Here is a 22,132-nt window from a genome sequence, read left to right as displayed (position 1 = left end):
CTGGACATTGGGACCTCTCCTGGGACAGGTGTGACCTGTACAAAAGGGGATGAATGACACTTGAATCTGAGTGGGATCAATATTTTTATGGGGCAGATTTACTAGAGCTGTTGGAAGCGGTTTCAACTAGTATGGTAGAGGGATGATAGAGCTGAGGATGAGCCAGTAGGTTTATAAGTAGATGATGGGTGTAACATGAATGTAAGGATGGACAAGCCAAAGGCTGGATGCAAATGCAGACTGAACAAAGAGTTAAATTATACCACATAGGCAAAATTCAAAAGCGCGAAGAATGCAGGACTGAAGGTGTTGCATTTAACTGCGCATAGTATTCGGAATAAGGTGGACAAACTTGTGGTGCAATTCGCGTGGACATCACTGAGTTGTGGCTGAAAGACGCCATAGTTGGGAGCTTAACATTAAAGAATATACTTTCTATTGAAAGGACAGGCAGGAAGGCATAGGCGATGTTGTGGCTCTATTGGTAAGAGATGGAATTACATCTTTAGAAAGAAGTGACATAGGGTCAGAGAATGTCAAATCTTTGTGGGTTGAGTTAAGAAACTGCAAGGGTAAAAATACGATTATGGGAATCATACATAGGCTTCCAAATAGAAGGCAAGATGTGCGGCTGAGATTGCAAAGGGAGCCGGAAAAGGCATGTAATAAGGGTAATGTCATAGTTGTAATGGGAGACCTCAATATGCAAGGGGATTGGGAAAATCAGGTTGGTGTCGGATTGCAAGAAAGCAAATTTATTGTATGCCTAAGAGATGGCTTTTTAGAGCAGCTTGTGCTTGAACCTACTAGGGGAAAGGGGGAAAGGCTATCTTAGATTGGGTGTTGTGTAATAACACAGATCTTATTAGGGTGATTCATGTAGAAGAACCTTAGGAGACAGTGATCATAATATGTTTGAATTCATACTTTGATTAGAGAGGGAGAAGCATAACTCACATGTATCAGTATCACAATGGAATAAAGGGAATTACAGGGGCATGAGAGAGGAGCTTGCCCAGGTAGATTGGAGGAGGATACTGGTAGGGAAAGCAGCAGAGCAGATTTCTGGGAATGGTTCCCAAGGCGCAGAGTAGATCTGTTCCACTGAAGAATTTGTTCTCAAATGGCAGTTGTAGTCAACTGTGGTTGACGAAGGAAGTTAAAGACTGCATAATAGCTAAGGAAAGGACATATAAGGATTTGCAATGTTGGCATTTATAAGACACTTGTCAGGCTGCCCTTGGAGTATTGTCAACAGTTTTGGGCCCCATGTCTCAGAAAAGATGTGTTATCATTGGAGAGAGTCCAGAGGATATTTATGATGATGATTCCAGGAATGAAGGGGTTAACATATGAGGAGCGCTTGGCAGCTTTGGGCCTGTACTCACTAGAATTTAGTAAATACAGGGGGATCTCATTGAAACCTATTGAATGTTAAAAGGACTAGATAAGGTAGATGTTGAGAGGATGTTTCCCATGGTGGGGGTATCCAGAACTAGAGGACACAGCCACAGAACTAAGGGGCAACCTTTTAGAACAGATATTTTTTAGCCAGAGAGTAGTGAATCTGTGGAAGGCTCTGCCACAGATGGCGGTGGAGCCCAAGTTTGTGGGTATTTTTGAAGCGGAAATTGATAGTTTCCCAATTGTTCAGGGTGTCTATGGCAAGGAGGCAGGTGTATGGGGTTGAGTGGGATCTGGGATGAGCCATGATGGAATGGTGGAGTGGACTCAGTGGGCTAAATGACCTGATTCTGCTCCTATGTCTTATGGTGTTGATAGGAGATTCCTCACTCAAAGGAATAGAGATGAGGTTTTGCGCGTGTGATAGGGACATCTGGATGGTATGTTGCCTCCCTGGTGGCAGGATCAGGGATGTCCCAGATCATGTCCATGGCATTCTCAAGGGCAAAGGTGAGCAGCAAGAGATCTTGGTGCATATTCGCACCAATAACATAGGTAGACAAAGTAGGGAGGTCCTGAAGAGAGATTTTAGGGAGCTACGTAGAAAGCTGAGAAACAGGATCTCCAAGGTAGTAAGGGTAAGTGAGGGTAATAATAGAATGATTCGGCAGGTGAATGCGTCACTGAGGCACTGGTGCAGGTGGCAGGGGTTGAGATTTATGGAGCATTAGGAACTCTTCTGGGGAAGGTATGACCTATACAAAAGGGACAGGTTACACCTAAGCCCAAGGGGGTCCAATATAACCATATAACAATTACAGCACGGAAACAGGCCATCTCGGCCCTTCTAGTCCGTGCCGAAATATCCTTGTGGGGAGGTTGGCTAGAGTTGTTTGGATGGGTTTAAACTAATTTGGCAGGGGAATTGGAATCAGAGTGATAGTGCTGAAGATGGGGTAGTTGGTTTACAAACAGAGGCAGTGCGTAGTGAGAGTCCTAGCAGGAAGAGACTGATGATAGGGCAAAATTGAAGTCAACAGGATGAGTTGCAACATTCAAGGTGGACAAAATCAATAAAGATGAATACAGGACTAAAGGTGTTATATTTGAATGCGCGCAGTCAGGGTTGATGAACTTTTAGCACTGTTGCAGATTGGCAAGTATGATGTTATGGGCACGAGGGGATCAGCTATTCTGGATTGGGTGTTACGCAATGAACCAGAATTGATTAGAGAGTTTAAGGTAAAAGAACCCTTTGGGGCAAGTGGTCATAACATGATTGAATTCGCCCTGAAATTTGAAAAAGAGAAACTAAAGTCAGACTTATCAGAATTACAGTGGAATAAAGAGAGGCGTGAATACTGACAGGGTTGACAGCAGAGCAGCAATGGCTGGAATTTCTGGAAGCTAATTGGAAGGCACAGGATATATACGTCCCAAAGAGGAAGAACTATTCTAAAGGAAAAATGACATAACTGTTGCTAACGAGAAGTCAAAGCCAACATCAAACCGAAAGAGAGGGCATATAATGGAGCAAAAATTAGTGGTATGTTAGAAGATTGGGAAGATTTTACAAACTATCAGAAGGCAACTAAAAAATCATTAAGAAGGCAAAGATGGAATATGAAAGTAAGGTAGCCAATAATATTAAAGAGGATACCAAAAGTTTCTTCAGATACATTATGTGTATAAGAGAGGTAAGAGTGGATATCGGACCATTGGAAAACAATGCTAGAGTGGTGGTAATGGGGCACAATGAAATGGCAGATGAACTGAATCAGTATTTTGCATCATTCTTCACTGCGGAAGACACTAGCAGTATGGTGGAAATTCCAGGTGTCGGGGCCATGAAGTATGTGAAATAACCGTAACTAGAGAGAAGTTTCTTGGGAAAGTGAAAGATCTGAAGGTAGATAAGTCACCTGGACCAAATGGTGTCCACCCCAGAGTTCTGAAAGAGGTGGCTGAAGGATTGTGGAGGCATTTAGTAATGATCTTTCAAAAACCTCCAGATTCTGGAATGATTCCGGAAGACTGGAAAATTGAAAATGTCACTCCACCCTTCAAGAAGGAAGAGAGGCAGAAGAAAGGAAACTGTAGGCTAGTTAGTCTGACCTTAGTGGTTGAGAAGATATTGGAGTCGATTATTAAAGATGAGATTTCAGAGTACTTGGAAGCACATGATAAAATAGGTCATAGTCAGCATGGTTTCCTCAAGTGAAAATCTTGCCTGACAAATCTGTTGGAATTCTTTGAAGAAACAACAAGCAGGATAGACATAGAAGTATCGGTTGGTATTGTGAACTTGGATTTTCAGAAGACCTTTGACAAGGTGCCACACAGGAGGCTGCTTAACAAGCTATGAGCCCATGGTATTACAGGAAAGCATCTAGCATGGATAAACCGTGACTGATTGGCAGGAGGCAAAGTTTGCGAATAAAGGGAGCCTTTTCTGGTTGGCTGCTGCTGACTAGTGGTGTTCCACAGGGGTTTGTGTTGGCGTGTGGCCAAGTGATTAAGGCGTCAGTCTAGTGATGTGAAGGTTGCTAGTTCGAGCCTCAGCTGAGGCAACGTGTTGTGTTCTTGAGCAATGCACTTAATCACACATTGCTCTGTGACGACACCGGTGCCAAGTTGTATCGGCCCTAGTGCCCTTCCCTTGGACAACATCGGTGGCGTGGAGAGGGGAGACTTGCAGCATGGGCAACTGCTGGTCTTCCATATAACCTTACCCAGGCTTGCGCCCTAGAAACCTTCCAAGGCGCAAATCCATGGTCTCATGAGACTAATGGGTGCCTATTATTATTATTTGTGTTGGGACTGATTCATTATACATTACATGCCAATGATTTGGATGATGGAATTGATGGCTTTGTTGCAAAGTTTGCAGACAATACAAAGATAGATGGAGGAGAAGGTAGTTTCGAGGAAATAGGGAGGCTATAAATGGACTTAGGAGAATGGGTAAAGAAGTGGCAGATGGAATACAGTGTCAAGAAGTGAATGGTCATGCACTTTGGTAGAAGAAATAAAAGGGTTGAATATTTTCTAAATGGAGAGAAAATAGGAAAGTCTAAAGCGCAAAGGGATTTGGGAATCCTTATGCTGGGTTCCCTCAAGATTAACTTACAGGTTGAGTCTGTAGTGAGGAAGGCAAATGTGATGTTAGCATTCATTTCAAGAGGACTAGAGTATAAAAGCAAGGATGTAATGCTGAGACTTTATAAAGCACTGGTGAAGCCTCACTTGGAGTATTGTGTTCAGTTTTGGACTCTTTATCTTAGAAAAGATGTGCTGAAACTGGAGAGTGTTCAAAGAAGGTTCATGAAAATGATTCCAGAATTAAACGGCTGTGGTATGAATACTGTGATGGTTCTGGGCCTGTATTCACTGGAATTGAGAAGAATGAGGGGTGACCTAAATGAAACCTATCGAATGATGAAAGGCCTTGATAGAGTAGATGTGGGATGTGGAAAGGATAGTGGGAGTGTCTAAGACTAGAGGACACAGCCTCAAAATAGTGGGTCATCCTTTTAGAATGTAGATGAGGAGGAATTAGCCAGAAAATGGTGAATCTGTAGGATTCATTGCCACAGACAATTGGGAAGCCAAGACTTTATGTATATTAGGGTGGAGAGTGATAGATTCTTGAATGAGTCAGGGTATGAAGGGATATGGGCGAAGGCAGGAGATCGGAGCTAAGAGGAAAAATAGATCAGCCAAATGGCCTAATCTGTTCCTATATCTTATAGTGGTGGTGGTTACATAACTTATGGTAGAATTCCCATCAGCAGTGATGGGATCCAGCTCATCAGTGCTAAGGACAAGGCGAAAACAAACATGTTCATCTTCCCTTTATCATCGCCACAGTAGACACAACAACTAATTCAGTCACTTGGCATGACAAGAAACGACGAGGCATTTTATAAACACCTTGAGATCATCCCAACTGTAGTACTGAAGATAATAGGTGTATGTACAAGATGATAGGAGGCATAGATTGAATGGACAGCCAGAGACTTTTTCCCAGGGTGGAAATGGCTAATATGAGGGGGCATAGTTTTAAGGTGATTGGGGATGTCTGAGGTTCTGAGGTAATTTTTGTTTACATAAAGTGGTGGGTGTGTGAAACACCCTGCCAGGGATGGTTATAAAGACAGGTACATTAGGGACATTTAAGTTCAAAGTAAATTTATTACCAAAGCAGATTCGGGCGGAATGGCAGCATAGCAGTTAGTGGATGTCAGGGCATTGGAGTTCAGTCCCAGCACCGTCTGCGAGGAGTTTGTATATTCTCTTTGTGAACCACATGGGTTTCCTCTGCGTACTCTGGTTTTCTCCCACAGTCCAAAAATGTACCGGTTTTTAGGTTAGTTGGTCATTGTAAATTGCCCTTTAGGTTAGGGTTAAAATTAAGTGTTGCTGGATAATGCTGCTCAAAGGGCCGAAGGGCCTATTCTGTGCTGTATCTCCAAATAAATAAATGTCACTATGTACAACTCTGAGACTGATTTTCTTGTTGGTTTTCGCAGTAAATACAAAGAGACACAATAGAATTAATGAAAAACCGCACAGAAGACAGACAGACAACTGATGTGCAAAAGGCAACAAGCTGTGCAAATCCAAAATGAGAAAAGGAAAATAATAAATAAATAAGCAATAAATATTGAGAATATGAAATGAGGAGTCCTTGAAAGTGAACCCATAGGTTGTGGGAACAGTTCAGTGATGGGGTGAGTGAAGTTATCCCTCTGGTTCAGGAGTCTGATGGTTGAGGGGTAATTACAGTTCCTGAACCTGGTGGTGTGAGTTCTGAAGCTCCTGGACCTCCTCCCTGATGGCAGCAGTGAGAAGAGATCATGACCTGATGTTGGGAGTTTGTGATGATGATGATGCTTTCCTGTGACAAAGCACCAGGTAGATGTGCTCACTGGTGGGAAGGGCTTTGCCCATGATTGACTGGGCTGCATCCACTACTTTTTGGAGACGTCCGTAAACAAGGGCATTAGTATTTCCATACCAGGCTGTGATGCAGCCAGTCAATATACTCTCCACGACACATCTGTAGAAGTTAGTCAAAATATAGATGTCATGCCGTATCTTTGCAAACCTCTAAGGAAGTAGAGGCGCTACAGCACTTCCTTTGTAATTGCAGTTATGTACTAGGGCCAGGACAAGTCCTTTAAATTCCTTGGTGTTATCATTTCAAAGTTACTATCCCTCTCCACCTCTGTTCCCCCGATGAGGACTGGCTCATGGACCTCTGGTTTCCTCCTCCTGAAGTCAATAATCAGCTCTTGGTCTCGCTGACATTGAGTGAGAGGTTGTTGTTGTGGCACTGCTCAGGCAGAGGACTATGTGGGAGGAGAGGGTTAAATTGACCATCGAGTAGATTAAAAGATTGGCACAACATTGTGGGCCGAAGGGCCTATACTGTGATGTACTGTTCTTTGTCCTATCTGCCTCTTGGACTTCCTGTAATTCTAAAAAGGATGTTGCTCTACACTTGCAACATTCACATCTACACAATCCAAAACTTTCCCAGGTACTGTGTTTCTTTAAAAGCCTGACTATATGGATGATAAACAGAGGAGGGCATTTAAAATAAATTGGCACTGATTATCAAAACATTGTTAGTCGATTGTCCTGTCCAGTGCTGTACTGTTCTTTGTTCCTTCATTAACAGGTCCGAGTTTGGGTATCCCCTAGCTGGATATGTAATGAAATACCTTGCTTGTCTGCTTGAGTGCAACTCTAAATAGTCATAGTCATACTTTATTGATCCCAGGGGAAATTGGTTTTCGTTACAGTTGCACCGTAAATAATAAATAGTAATAGTAATATTACTATTAGTAAATAGTAATAGTCATAGAAATAATAAATAGTAATAGAATAGTAATAGAAAATAGTAATAAATAGTTAGATAGTAATATGTAAATTATGCCAGTAAATTATGAAATAAGTCCAGGACCAGCCTATCGGCTCAGGGTGTCTGACCCTCCAAGGGAGGAGTTGTAAAGTTTGATGGCCACAGGCAGGAATGACTTCCTTTGACGCTCTGTGCTGCATCTCAGTGGAATGAGTCTCTGGCTGAATGAACTGCTGTGCCCACCCAGTACATTATGTAGTGGATGGGAGACATTGTCCAAGATGGCATGCAACTTAGACAGCATCCTCTTAAGGCCTCTCAAACAGCCTGACATCATCTAGGACAAAGTTGCTTGCTTTAACTGACATTCCTTCAGCTGCCCTGATCATTAACCCCTTCTATCATTGGGGCACCAAAAACCACCTACAAACTTAAACCTTCTCACCTTAAATGCATGACCTCTAGCATTAAACTTTTTAACCTTGGTAAAAGGATACTAGCTGCCTACCCTATCAATGCCTCTTGTAATTCATTCCATCTCCCCTCCGCCTCTGCTGCTGCAGAGTAAACAACACACACTGTCCACTCTCTTGTTATAGCACATGCCCTTTAATCCAGGTTATGATCTTGGTAAACCTCTTCTGCACTTTCTCCAAAGCCTCCACAACTTTTCTATAATGAAGTGACCAGAACCGAATGCAATACTCCAGATGCAGCCCAACTAGAGTTTTATAAAGCTTCCTGACTATTGAACTCAATTCCTTGACTAATAAAGGGAAGTATGCCATATATTTAAGGGGGCAGTGGACTTGGACTCCATTAACCTTCTGTACATCAATGCTATTAAGAGTCTTACCTTTCACTGTATGTTTCGGTGAAGATATGATAAATAAACTAATCTGAATTAACAGTATACTCTCTCCTTACATTTGATCTCCCAAAGTCCCACATGTCACTGGATTAAACTCCAACCCTCCATCTGATATACGGGGAGCGGTAGAATCTGGGGAAGTTGATGGGGTACATACAGTACAGATGGAATAGGCGCATAATTTGTGTAAATTGTTGCTTAATATTCAATGCCCACCTGGTGGCTGCAGGACTCTTAGTAAACTTTTAATAGAGAAATTATTTGAAAAGGTAGTCATTCCCCTTTAATTCCTTCTTTGCAGTACATCAGATTGCTTAATTTTAAGAATCTTTCTACCAAAAGTCAATAACATATTGTATAAATGGACCAGCATGTTTTTGTATTTTAGTTTGACAGGCATGTTATTATGTCTTTGCTCTAGTCAACAGACATGAAGTGCTGTGTTTAATGAAAGTCTTCAGTACTCTTGTTGACACTTTTCCTGAGCAACATATTACAGTCGGACTCGATCGAAACAAATTTAGAAATGTTCTGCATGTCACATTTGGAATGACTGATGATATGATCATGGACAGAGGTGAGTGTTGTAGTTACTGTATATTGAATGAAAAGCCGACCTGCGGATTCAGCCATTATGAACTCAACAAATTACTTGCATGTTAGTCAGCCTTTGCTGAGTAATTGTTAATTCGATGCAACTTGCTGTTAATCAGAAAAGCCACAAGTGTGGCCTTGCCAATATTGCCAAAACCCTTGGAACAAGTAAAATAAGTTGTACCCTGTAAAGATGTTATGTGCCGTCTTAATGTTTTTTTAAATAGCAATTTGCAGTCTATTATCAGCAGGAGACAATGGATAGTGCAGTCTAGGATGTACATGCTTGGTGTCTTGTCTCACTAAATAATCCATTCCTCATCATCATTATGTGCCGTATTGTATGAAGTAGGCAGTCATTGCCCCATGGCCATGATTGCTCTTGGCAAGTTTTTCTACAGAAGTAGTTTGCCATTGCCTTCTTCTGGGCAGTGTCTTTGCGAGATGGGTGATGCCCACCATTATCAATACTCTTCAGAGACTCTGCCTGCTGTTATTTGTCACATAACCAGGACTTGTGATATGCACCAGCTGCTCGTATGACCATCTACCACCTGGTCCCATGGCTTCATGTGACCCTGATCCGGCGGCTTAGCAGGTGCTACACCTTGCCCAAGGGTCACCTGCAGACTAGCAGAGGGAAGGAGTGCCTTAAACCTTCTTATAGTCATAGTCATACTTTATTGATCCCGGGGGAAATTGGTTTTCGTTACAGTTGCACCATAAATAATAAATAGTAATAAAACCATAAATAGTTAAATAGTAATATGTAAAATTATGCCAGGAAATAAGTCCAGGACCAGCCTATTGGCTCAGCCTATAGAGAGATGTATCTCCACTCCACCACCCAGGTCCGGTCCAAGATATACATAATCAACAGGGAGGATTGGTGCTTGCTACATGCGACAGTATGGCACAGTACAGATGCCTCAGCCCGCGATGTGCTGACTTGAAGGTGAAAGCAGACGAAGTCTTTAGCAATGAAGGGTCCCCAGTCACCTTGTATTCCATGCCACAAGACCCTGACTGCAATCTGTCAAGAACCGTGTGGATTGTGCCCATGCATCTGCCTCCCCATATTAAACAAAGTCATGTTCAAGTGATCTCCATTAGAGGAATTCACCCTAACATCCCAATTATGTGGATCCCAGATTGGTCTCTACATTTAACTGAGGACTGACCAATAGACAACGCCTTAAGAGAATATCATACTTGAGTGATTGTAGTTCTACTACTCCAAGGGCATTGTAATGCTTCCCTCCCATGTAGCCCTCCATTTTTCTATCATCCTCTGCCTATCTAAGAGTTTCTTAATAGTCTCTGGGCATTTTGGAAGTTACATCCTTCTTACAGGCTCTTTTCAAGCTGTTGGAACCAGTTGCTATCCCGGAATCTGATGCCCTGCCAGGAGCAATCGTACTGCAACACGAATCATTTACAAGGGTTTTCTGTTGGTCAAGGCAACTTCTAAGCACTTTCATTTCCTGCCTACATATATCTTTATAGTCAAGTCTGGACCATCCTGTTTGTAACTATAATTCTCCATATAGCATAGGGGTTCCCAACCTTTTTTTTGCCATGGACCAATACCATTAAGCAAGGGATCTGTAGACCCCAGGTTGGGAACCCCTGATATAGCATGTCCTTCCATACATAATCAATTGTCAGGTTGGTCAGGTGGCTTCACCAGGCTAATCATCTCCTTTTAGAAATGTCACACTTAGTAAATTTCCTTTGGAAGATTATCTGAGTTATAAGTGTACCTTTCCATTTGATCTGAGTGTCTGGCATAAGGCAGTACAGATGGAAGCTGCTTAATCTTTCTGCTGATCAACAACGTAAAAAATACATAATAAAAATCTCCTGTTAGATTACTCCTTCAGCCCTTTACCTTTTCTACCTATCACCTCCCAGCTTCTTACTTCATCCTCCCTCTCCCACTCACCTGGCTTCACCCATTATCTATTAGCATGCTCTCTTCCCCCACCTTCTTATTCTGTCATCTTCTCCCTTCCTTTCAACACCTGATGAAGGGTCTCAGCCCCAAATATCATCTGTTTATTCCTCTTCATAGATGCTGCCTGACCTGCTAAGTTCCTCCAGCATTTTGTGTGTATTGAAAATTAAGGCCCAGATAGCAGATCCATTTTAAAGTTATTCCTCAATATACAAACTTGCAAATTACAAAACTATTTAATAATGTCGTTACCTCATTAGGATATGTGCTCTTGATTTATGATTGCATTAATACATTACAAGACATGCCAATTTCAGTACATTTACTTTGTCTGGTATCTGTTGCAATGATGAATAATAATATTCCAAGAAAATCTTTAATATCTATTTCTTCTATTTTCATTTCATTTGAAGTTTAAGAAAATTTGAAAAAAATGAACAATAAACAGCTGAAATAATTTTGTTCAATTTCATGTAATACCCAAATATTAATATAATCTCAATTGCTTTGGAAGTGCCGATAGGGTTGTTATCTACATATATCAAAGGTGAAGAACAGTCAATGACTTTTTTTCACATATTGCTTGTAAGTCCAAGGTTTTATACCATAATCATAAATTAAGTTACCTTCAAATTATTTCTGTATATTGGTGAATCAAAGAATCAGGTTTATTATCAGCTGAAGTATAAAAATAAAGAGTGGAAACAGGGAGCCACATAGTGAGGAAGTGTTGATGGGTCACCATCCGTGGAGAAGTGATTGCATATGTAATTCATGCAGTTCTGCTTACCCCATTAAGGGAAGGATGTTGAGGTTTTGGAGAGGTTTACCAGGATGTTGCCTAATTAGAGGCCATGTGCTATAACGAGCGGACAAATTTGGATTGTTTTCTCTGGAGTCCTGGAGGCTGAGGGGAGATCTGATACAGGTTTATAAGACTATGAGAGGCATAGATAGAGTAGACAGAGAATATCTTTTTCCCAGGATTGAATTGTCATACTAGAGGGTATGCATTTAAGGTGAGGGGGGTAATTTCAAAGGAGATGTGAGGGGCAAGTTTTTTACAGAGAGTAGTGGGTACCTGGAATGAGCTGCCTGGGGCAGTGTTAGAGGCAGATACATTACGGATTTTTAAAAGATCTTTAGATAGGCACGTGAAAGTGAGGAAAATGTAGGCAGAAGGGATTAGTTTAGTTGGCCATTTAATGACTTAATTATTTGTTTCAGCACAACATTGTGGGTCTAAGAGGCTGTTCCTGTGCTATACTGTTCTCTATTCTAAATCTGATGGTGGAGGGGAAGAAACTATTCTTAAAAGTTGAGTCTGTGTCTTCAGGCTCCTCCCGTACTGGAAGCAATGTGAAGAGGGCATTCTTCTGGGTGATGAGGTCCTGAGTGATGGATGCCATCTTTTTGAGGCATCACCTTTTGAGGATGTCCTCATTGTTGCAGAGGTTGGTGCCCATGATGGAGGTGACTGAGTTTGCAACCCTCTGCAGCTTTTTTCCGATCTTATGCAGCGGCCTCTCCATAACAGACAGTGATGCAACCTGTCAGGTACATCTAACTAATACAACTGTAGAAATTTGCTCACGTCTTTGGTGACATACTATATCTCCTAGAACTCCTAACATTGGCACTTCATCTACTCTCTCAGCTTTTTGGCAGTTGAATGCACTACGATGTTTAGTTCTAGTGATAATTGCAAGCATCGGGCTTTTCTTTATGAGCCAGGGCTTCCTTTTACCTTGTCCACTGGTAGCTGATAAAATTATTTTGGTATTGGTAGTTCCTATGAATTGATTTAATCTATGTATTTTACCAGCTTTAAATCCATGCTGAACATCAGCTTTATCTGACTTTTGGTGAATCCAAACATTTATCGCATGTACTGTATTTAATGTGTATCCAGAAATTCTAATGACTGGTTAAATTACCCCTTCATGTAGGCAAATGGCAAAAGAATCAAAGGAGAGTAGATGAGTATAAGAAAGATGATAAATTGGATAAATTGAAAGGCTACAGGAAAATGAGAGGAAAATGTGACTGTATTGATATGAACACAACAGGCTGAATAGCTCTCATCTGTGACTTTATAAGTAATTAAGCCTCCAATACTTTCTATAATTTTGGAATTTTTTTCAGTTTTTCGTGCATTTGACAAAGACAATGATAGCTATGTCAACATGAAAGAGTGGATTGAAGGACTGTCAATATTTCTCCGAGGGACTTTGGATGAAAAGATAAAATGTAGGCCTAACTATTTATTTATTTATTTATTTATTTATTGTCACTATTATTTTCCCTGGTAGTTCTGAGGTTGAACCAGACTGCTTGCTCTCAAGAGATCACATCAGTACCAGATAATACATCATTGCTGTACATTAGAAATGCATTAACTCTGCCCCTAGTTCATCTTGTCTGGTGCAGAAGTTAGAACACAGAACATTACAGCACAGTAAAATCACCTTAAAATTATGCCCCTTCATATTAGCCAATTCCACCTTTGGAAGTCTCTGGCTGTCCATTATATCTATGCCTCTTATCTTATCTTATCCACCTCCAATTCTGAATCACTTTTTGAGTCAATTTATACTTAATCGTTGCACTGTACTCCTGGCAGCCTTCTATCAAAACATTTGATGACTGTGTCCTGGTTCTCATCTGGTCATTTCTTACCCATCTTGATTGTTGGTTAAGCATTACACCTGTTTTGAAATCCTTCTGTAGCTTTTGCCTCCCAGGTGCTGGGGTCCATGATGTTTCTGAATGTGTCCGGAATATCCTGAAAAGGGTGGATGAGCAGCCAGAAGTCGTGGTACATATTGGTACCAACAACGTAGGTAGAAAAAGGGAGGACATCCTGAAAAAAGAATACAGGGAGTTAGGAAGGAAGCTGAGAAGCAGGACCTCAAGGATAATAATCTCGGGATTGCTGCTTGCGCCAAGTGAGTATAGGAATAGAATGAGGTGGCAGATAAATACATGGTTGAAGAATTGGAGCAGGGGGCAGGGATTCAGATTTCTGGAGCATTGGGACCTTTTCTGGGGCAGGTGTGACTTGTATAAAAGGGGACGGGTTACACTTGAATCCAAGTGGGATCAATATTCTTACAGGCAGATTTACTAGAGCTGCTGAGAGCAGTTTAAACTAGTTTAAACAGAGGGATGATATAGCTGAGGATGAGCCAGTAGGTTTACAAGTAGATGATGGGGGTAACGTGAATGTAAGGAAGGACAAGCCAGTGATTGGGTACAAATGCAGACAGAGCAAAGAGTTAAATTGTACCACAGAGGCAGAATTCAAAAGGGTGAAGAATGCAGGACTGAAGCTGCTGTATTTAAATGCGCGTTACATTTGGAATGAGGTGAATGAACTTGTGGCACAATTAGAGTGGGCATCACTGAGTCGTGGCTGAAAGAAAGCCGTAGTTGGGAGCTTAACATCAAAGAATATACTTGTATCGAAAGGACGGGCAGGAAGGCATAGGCGGTGGCGTGACTCTGTTGGTCAGGGATGGAATTACTGTACATCTTTAGGAAGAAGTGACATAGGGTCAGAGAATATCGAATCTTTGTGGGTGGAGGGTAAAAAACTATTATGGGAATCATATATAGACATCCAAATAGTAGCGAAGATATGGGATTGAGTTTGCAAAGGGAGCTGGAAAAGACATGTAATAAGGGTAATAACACAATTGTAATAGAGGACTTCAATATGCAAGAGTTTGGGAAAGGCAGGTTGGTGTTGGATTGCAAAAGAGAGAATATTGAATGCCTATGAGATGGCTTTTCAGAGCAGCTTGTGCTTGAGCCTATTTGGGGAAAGGCTACCTTAGACTGGGCCTTGTGTAATTACACAGATCTTATTAGGGAGCATAATGTAAAGGAACCCTTTGGAGGCAGTGATCATAATATGATTGAATTCATACTGCAATTTGAGAAGGATAAGCATAACTTAGGTGTATCAGTATCACCATGGAATAAAGGGAATTACAGAGGCATGAGAGAGGAGCTTGCCCAGATGGATTGGAGGAGGATACTGGCGGGGATGACAACAGAGCAGAGATGGCTGAAGTTTCTGGAAATAGTTCACAAGACGCAGGATAGATATGTCCCACAGAAGAGGTAGTTCTCAAATGGCAGGGGTAGACAACAGTTGTTGACAAAGGAAGTTAAGGACTGCATAAAAGCCAAGGAAGGGGCATATGTTAGCAAAAGTGAGTGGGAAGTTGGATGATTTGGAAGACTTTAAAATCCAACAAAAGGCAACTAAAAAAGCTATAAGAAGGGAAAAAATAAAATATGAGGGGTAACTAGCCAATAATATAAAGCAGGATACTGAAAGTTTTTTCAGTTATATAAAGAGTGGAAGGGAGGTGAGAGTTGATATTGGACTACTGGAAAATTATGCTGGTGATATAGTAATGGGGGACAAAGAAATGGCAAATGAACATTATGGGTACTTTGCATCAGTCTTCACTGTGGAAGGCACTAGCTGTATGCCAGAGGTCCGTGAGTGTCAGGGAGTAGGAGTGAGTGCCATTGCTATTACAAAGGGAAAAGTGCTAGGCAAACTGAAAGGTCTTAAGGTGGATACGTCACCTGGGCCAGATGGACTACATCCCAGACTACTGAGAGAGGTTGCTGAAGAGATAACGGATACATTGGTCATTACCTTTCACGAATCACTTGATTTTAGCATGGTCCTGGAAGATTACAAATGTCATTCCACTCTCTTAAGAAGGAGAAGGCAAGAGAAAGGAAATTATAGGCCAGTTAGCCTAACCTCAATGATTGGGAAAGTGTTGGAGTCTGTTATTAAGGATGAGGTTTCGGGGCACTTGGAGACTGATAACAAAATAAGTCAAAGTCAGCATGGTTTCTGTCAAGGGAAATCTTTCCTGACAAATCTGTTAGAGTTCTTTGAGGAAGTAACAAACAGGGTGGACAAAAGAGAGTCAGTGGATGACATTTACTTAGATTTTCAGAAGGCATTTGATAAGGTGCTACACATGAGGCTGTTTAACAAGATAAATTCCTATGGCATTACTTGAAAGTTACAGGCATGGATAGAGGAATGGCTGACAGGCAAGAGACAGTGAGTGGGAATAAAGGGGTCCTTTTCTGATTGGCTGCCAGTAACTGGTGTTGCTCCTCAGGGGTCAATATTGGAACCACTACTTTTCACATTGTTTATCAATGATTTGGGTAATGGAATTGATGGGTTTGTGACAAAATTTGAGGATGATAGGAAGATAGGTGGAGGGGTAGATAGTGTTGAGGAAACAATGCAATTGTAGCAGGATGTAGACAAATTGGAAGAATGGGCAAAAAAAGTGGTAGATGGAAAACAGTGTTAGGAAATGTATGATAGTGCATTTCGATAATAGGAACAGTAGTGCAGACTATTATCTAAATAGGGAGAAGGTTCAAACATCAGAGGTGCAGAGGGACTTGGGAATCCTTGTGCAAGACTCCCAGAAGATTAATTTACAGGTTGAGCATGTAGTAAAGAAGGCAAATGCAATGTTGGCATTTATTTCAAGGGGAATAGAACATAAAAGTAAAGAGATTACGCTGAACCTTTATAAGACACTAGTCAGGCTGCACTTGGAGTATTGTCAACAGTTTTGGGCCCCAGTTCTCGGAAACGATGTGTTGTCATTGGAGGGAGTGCAGAGGAGGTTCATGAGGATGCTTCCAGGAATGAAGGGGTTAACATACAAGGAGCGTTTGGCAGATTTGGTCCTGTTCTCGCTGGAATTTAGAAGAATGTGGGGGGATCTGATTGAAACCTACTGAATGTTCAAAGGACTAGATAGGGTGGATGTGAAGAGGATGTTTCCCATGGTGGGGATGTCCAGAACTAGAGCGCACAGTCTCAAGTTGACCTTTTAGAACAGAGATCAAGAGGATTTTTTTTTTTTTTTAGCCAGACAGTAGTGAACCTGTGGAATGCTCTGCCACAAGCTGCGGTGGAGGCCAAGTGTGTGGGTATATTTAAGGTGGAAGTTGATGGGTTTCATAATCGGTCAGGGCATCAAAGGATATGGACAGAAGGCAGGTGAACGGGGTTGAGTGGGATCTGGGATCAGTCATGATAGAATGGTGGAGCAGACTTGATGGGCTGAATGGCCTAATTCTGCTCCTATCCCCCCAAAAAAAACAATTTGGTCACAAGCGTCGATAACCTTTTCGCTGTCTTATAACACACAACAATTAACTCAGAATGGATCAATCATAATCATATTTATTTTATTTGCTGCAAGGGAAAGCCATCACTGCACAAGAGTTGGCGACAGCTTTGAAAAAACAGTGTTACATACCCCGTAACTGGGTTGTCAAACCAGCAGAAGTGGAACACTCGTTGGAGTCTGTGATTACTAGAAACTAAGGAAGTTTTATTAACAAAAAAATAAGTAATACAGTACACTAACCGCAAGGATATAAATGTAACAGGTTAGCAATGATAGTATACACATATACACAGAAATAGGGTAATAGGAATCAACCAAGCTCTATCACAGTCTAGGGGTAAAATGATCAGTCTTAAGGTGAAGCAGAGTTCAGTTCAGTTCAGTCCAGTGTAGTTTGAAGTAATCGCTGTTGTTGTACCGTTGGGGAGAGAGAGAGGAGAGATACAGTTGGTTTCAGGCAAACCTTTCAATGCCTTCTGATCCCACTGTGGTCACCAACTGTGACCCCTCCGTTCCAGATATGACCGTTCTGCCATGGTGAACCCGGTACCCAGGCAAGGGCGGACACACAACAGGTCCCCACTGGTCGTACCTTTACACCCTATGAGCCTCTGGCTGATTTCCGTGAATCGGTCCTCCAACTCTCACCAACTTGTGGGGCACAATGCTGTTTTCAGGGTCTCGTGGTGTGTGTCTCGTGCCTTAGCAAACCCGCTATTTTTCTCTCCCGATGGGGTATCACCTGTCCATCAAACTTCACACTTCCTATTGTCTCAGCAGGATTGTTAATGAACAATTCAGGTTCAAAGCAAACTGTCTGTGGCAGACGCCAACATCTGAATTATGTGTGTCTCGCTCTCGTTATCTCTCTCTTCTCTCTTATTAGCATTTTGAATGGCTCTCCATTGTCTCTCGTTATCTCTCTCATTAACATCATCCGTTCTACAGCTCTGCTTGGCTTCACACATGACAACAGACAGCATAATCACTCCTTTATAAACAAGTGTTAGCTACTGAGCATCATTTAAGATTAGCATGAAACCTGTTTGCCTGGTTAATCAGTGTACTTGGCATTCTTGTAGCAATGCATTTACTTTCTGCAGTTTGTCATGTATTCAAGGTTCATCGGCATAATGTTGCATGAACAGCTAGAAAAACACTCTGGTACAATACAAGTTCCATTTTGTTACATACAAAAATGCTATTTTCTAATTACAAGTAAAGAACATATCCACATAAGCCATAATGTCCTTATCAGAGTTGATGCATCACATTCCATCAACATAACCTTAGCACTTCCATTTTCATCTAACTTCTGTGTTCAAGTCACTGGAGTAGGCTGACTCCGGGATACCGAACAACTGCTGAGAGGCAGTCACCAATAATTTGGTTCAAGCACTAGTACTAATAGTGGTGGACAGGAACATTTCTCTTTAGTAGCAAATCGAAGCTTCCCTTCACGTTGACTCTCCCATAGGTCGTAATCTTGGTCTCTTAGAGTCTTAGAGTCATGGAAAAGTACAGCACAGAAACAGGCCCTTTGGTCCATCTAGTCAGTACCGAACCATTTAAACTGTCTCCTCCCATCGATCAGCATGGCGACTATAGCCTTCTATACCCCTACTATCCATGTACTTGTCTAAACTTCTCTTAAACGTTGAAGTCAAGCTCGCATGCACCACTTGTGCTGGCAGCTCATTCCACACACTCATGACCTTCTGAGTGAGGAAGATTCTCCTCATGTTCCCCTTAAACATTTCACCTTTCACCCTTAACTCATGATCTATAGAAATCTTCTTGAAGTTTTTATTTTTTTATTTGTCCTGGTAACAGCCCCTTCCGGCCCAACGAGCCCGCGACACCTACTTACACCTCAGTGACTAATTAACCTACTGAACCTTCTGTACATCTTTGGGATGTGGATAAAGCCTGAGCACTTGATAGAAACCCACACAGTCATAGATAGAGCATACAAAAGCTCCTTATACACAGCAGCGGGAATTGAACCTGGATCACTAGTGCTGTACAACGTTACACTACCAGCTACATTACCATGCTGCTCCAAAAAATTAGCCGTTGTTAATAACATCCGGGATTTTTGTCTATGGTTAAGATGTTATATGTTATTGATGCTTGTTGGTTAGCATGAAGTATGTGTAAATGTTTGTATATCACTTAATAAAGATATATTATTGACTTTGGTTCAGTTTGTTTTGACGTTTTTGATTTAAATGGAGACGGGTTCATTTCACGGGAAGAGATGTTCCACATGCTCAAAACTAGCCTGGTCAAGCAACCAACAGAAGAAGATCCTGATGAAGGAGTAAAAGACTTGGTAGAGATTGCACTGAAAAAACTGGTAAGAAAAATCGATTCCATTACAATCTTCCTTTTTTCTAAGCAATACACATCCATTCAGGTGTACTGTAGGTCAGTATAATGGATGTCCCTTTTACATGCATAAGGCAAAAACGAATTTTACACAAAAGCTACATGTGATAGCCTCTAGTGATGACTCATTGAGATGCTGGAAAACATTTTAAATGACACTCTCATTTTGACGTTTCTCATGAAATCTGATCCAAAGTGTAGCAAACTTTTCTAAAATATAATTTAAGACTAGACTGTTAAGTGCAAAAGGAAGATAGTTGTGTTTATACTTTTTATTTATTGCCTTATCACGCCAATGTATTTCCTAACCTGGGGCTCATGGACCCCTTGCTTAATGGTTTTGGTCCAGGGTATAAAAAAGGTTGGGAACCCCGACTCTAAGCATTTGTATACATTACCTAATGCTCCCAAATCATTATGTCATTGAGAACTTGTTATGGAGAAAACTTCACAAGATGTGTAGCGATTAGTATTATAAATCTAAATCATAATATGCATTACACTGTGTATATTACATTGTTTGCTATGTCCAAGCATATCTTGTGTTGGAGAATCAGATTTATTATCACTGATCTGTGACCTGATATTTGTTGTTTTGCAGCAGTATGGTGCAAAGACATAAAATTATAAATTATAAAAATAAATAATGCAAAAAAAATATTGTAGACGTGTTTATGGATTGATCGCCTTTTCAGAATTCTGAATGCAGAGGGGAAGAAAGTGGTTAATAAAACACTAAATCTTCTGGTTTAAGATGCTGCTGATGAATCTCAGCGACTTCTGGCTGGTGTTCAATGAAACAAGCAAAACAACTAAATTCTTTGTTAATCAATGTTTTTCTGGTAAACGGACATCGCACACAATAGCCTGTAACTTCGCTTTGGACTTTGAGGCAACTCAGTGTGGCAGAACTGAGGCGAGGAAGCAGTCCCATTGCTGTGCGTGAGGAAGACCCGAGCGAGATTCAATTGATTTAAGTGCTGCCTGAATCAGAAAGTTTGGGTAAAGGCTGAATTGAAGTGGCAGGGTCCAGTCCCCAGATAGCATTGAAGCGACTGAACCCAATGTCTGGGCGATGAAGTAGGTGCTGGGTCAGATGGTAAAAGTCAGGGCAACACTCACAACACGCTGGAGGAACTCAGCAGGTCGGGCAGCATCCGTGGAAATGATCAGTCGACGTTTCGGGCCGGAACCCTTCGTCAGGACTGTAGGGGGAAGGGGCAGAGGCCCTATAAAGAAGGTGGGGGGAGGATGGAAAGGAGAAGGCTGGTAGTTTCCAGGTGTAAAACCAGTGAGGGGAAAGATAAAGGGGAGGGGGAGGGGAAGCAGGGAGGGGATAGGCAGGAAAGGTGAAGAAAGAATAGGGGAAAACACAATGGGTAGTAGAAGGAGGCGGAACCAAGGGGGAGGAGGTAGGCAGCTGGGGGAGGGGGCAGAGTGACATAGGGATAGGGGAAGGGAGGGGGAGGGAATTACCGGAAGTTGGAGAATTCTATGTTCATACCAAGGGGCTGGAGACTACCTAGATGGTATATGAGGTGTTGCTCCTCCAACCTGAGTTTAGCCTCATCATGGCAGTAGAGGAGGCCATGTATGGACATATCTGAATGGGAGTGGGAAGCAGAGTTGAAGTGGGTAGCTACTGGGAGATCCTGTCTGTTGTGGCAGATGGAGCAGACCTGCTTCCCCTCCCCGACCCCTTTATCTTTCCCCTTACTGGTTTTTTCACCTGGGAACCTACCAGCCTTCTCCTTCCCACCCTCCCCCCACCTTCTTTATAGGGCCTCTGCCCCTTTCCTCCCGAAACGTTGACTAATCATTTCCACGGATGCTGCCCGACCTGCTGAGTACCTCCAGCGTGTTGTGAGTGTTGCTTTGACCCCAGCATCTGCAGAGTATTTTGGGTAAAAGTCAGGGTGTTGGCGCCCAAGGTGGGGGACATGCCGGTTCAGCTCACTGCTCCACTCTGCGCTGAACTGAGAGTCTGTGGATGGAATCTCTTTGTGGACTTAAGTTCAGAACACTATTTGCTTGTGTTTACCGTTTGCATGATTTGTTTCTTTTTATCTGCACATTGGGTGTTTGACAGTCTTTTTAAAATGTTTTTGTTTTGGGTTTCTTTGTTTTGTGGCTGCCTGCAAAGAGACAAATCTCAAGGATGTATAATGTTACATGCTTTGATAATAAATGTACTTTGAACTTAGAGTGTAGGCCTTCAGGCTCCTGTACCTCTTTCCCAGTGGTTAGAAACATAGAAAACCTACAGCACAATACAGGCCCTTCGGCACACAAAGCTGTGTCGAACATGTCCTTACCTTAGAACTACCTAGGTTTACCCATAGCTCTCTATTTTTCTAAGCTCCACGTAGCATCCAGGAGTCTCTTAAAAGACCCTATCGTTCCCACCTCCACCACCGCTGCCGGCAGCCCATTCCACACACTCACCACCCTCTGTGTAAAAAAACTTGCCCGACGTCTCCTCTGTACCTACTTCCAAGCACCTTAAAACTATGCCCTCTCATGCTAGCCATTTCAGCCCTGGGAAAAAGCCTCTGACTATCCACACGATCAATGCCTCTCATCATCTTGTACAGCTGTATCAGGTTACCTCTCATCCTCTGTCGCTCCAAGGAGAAAAGGCCGAGTTCACTCAACCTATTCTCATAAGGCATGCTCCCCAATCCAGGCAACATCTTTGTAAATCTCCTCTGCACCCTTTCTATGGTTTCCACGTCCTTCCTGTAGTGAGGCGACCAGAATTGAGCACAGTTCTCCAAGTGGTGTCTGACCAGGGTCCTATATAGCTGCAACATTACCTCTCAGCTCTTAAACGCAATACCATGGTT

The 22,132-nt window shown here is 42.0% G+C and overlaps 1 protein-coding gene across 2 annotated transcripts in view; it reads left to right on the top strand.

The window, feature by feature from the left end:
- Nucleotides 1–22,132, top strand: part of clxn (calaxin) — a 58,377-nt gene that overhangs the window by 2,381 nt on the left and 33,864 nt on the right. For both annotated transcript variants that reach the window (XR_011889705.1, XM_072283123.1), the window contains exons 2-4: nucleotides 8,566–8,721; nucleotides 12,841–12,945; nucleotides 19,103–19,254. Coding sequence is in view for 1 of the 2 variants with exons in the window: in XM_072283123.1 (XP_072139224.1) it covers nucleotides 8,566–8,721; nucleotides 12,841–12,945; nucleotides 19,103–19,254 (413 nt within the window). In the remaining variant the exon portion in view is untranslated. The remainder of the gene's footprint in view (nucleotides 1–8,565; nucleotides 8,722–12,840; nucleotides 12,946–19,102; nucleotides 19,255–22,132) is intronic.

This window comes from Mobula birostris, chromosome 19, assembly GCF_030028105.1.
Source record: "Mobula birostris isolate sMobBir1 chromosome 19, sMobBir1.hap1, whole genome shotgun sequence".
Classification (NCBI taxonomy): domain Eukaryota; kingdom Metazoa; phylum Chordata; class Chondrichthyes; order Myliobatiformes; family Myliobatidae; genus Mobula; species Mobula birostris.
Note: the sequence above shows the minus strand (reverse complement) of the source record. Positions and strands in the feature narration are given on the sequence as shown.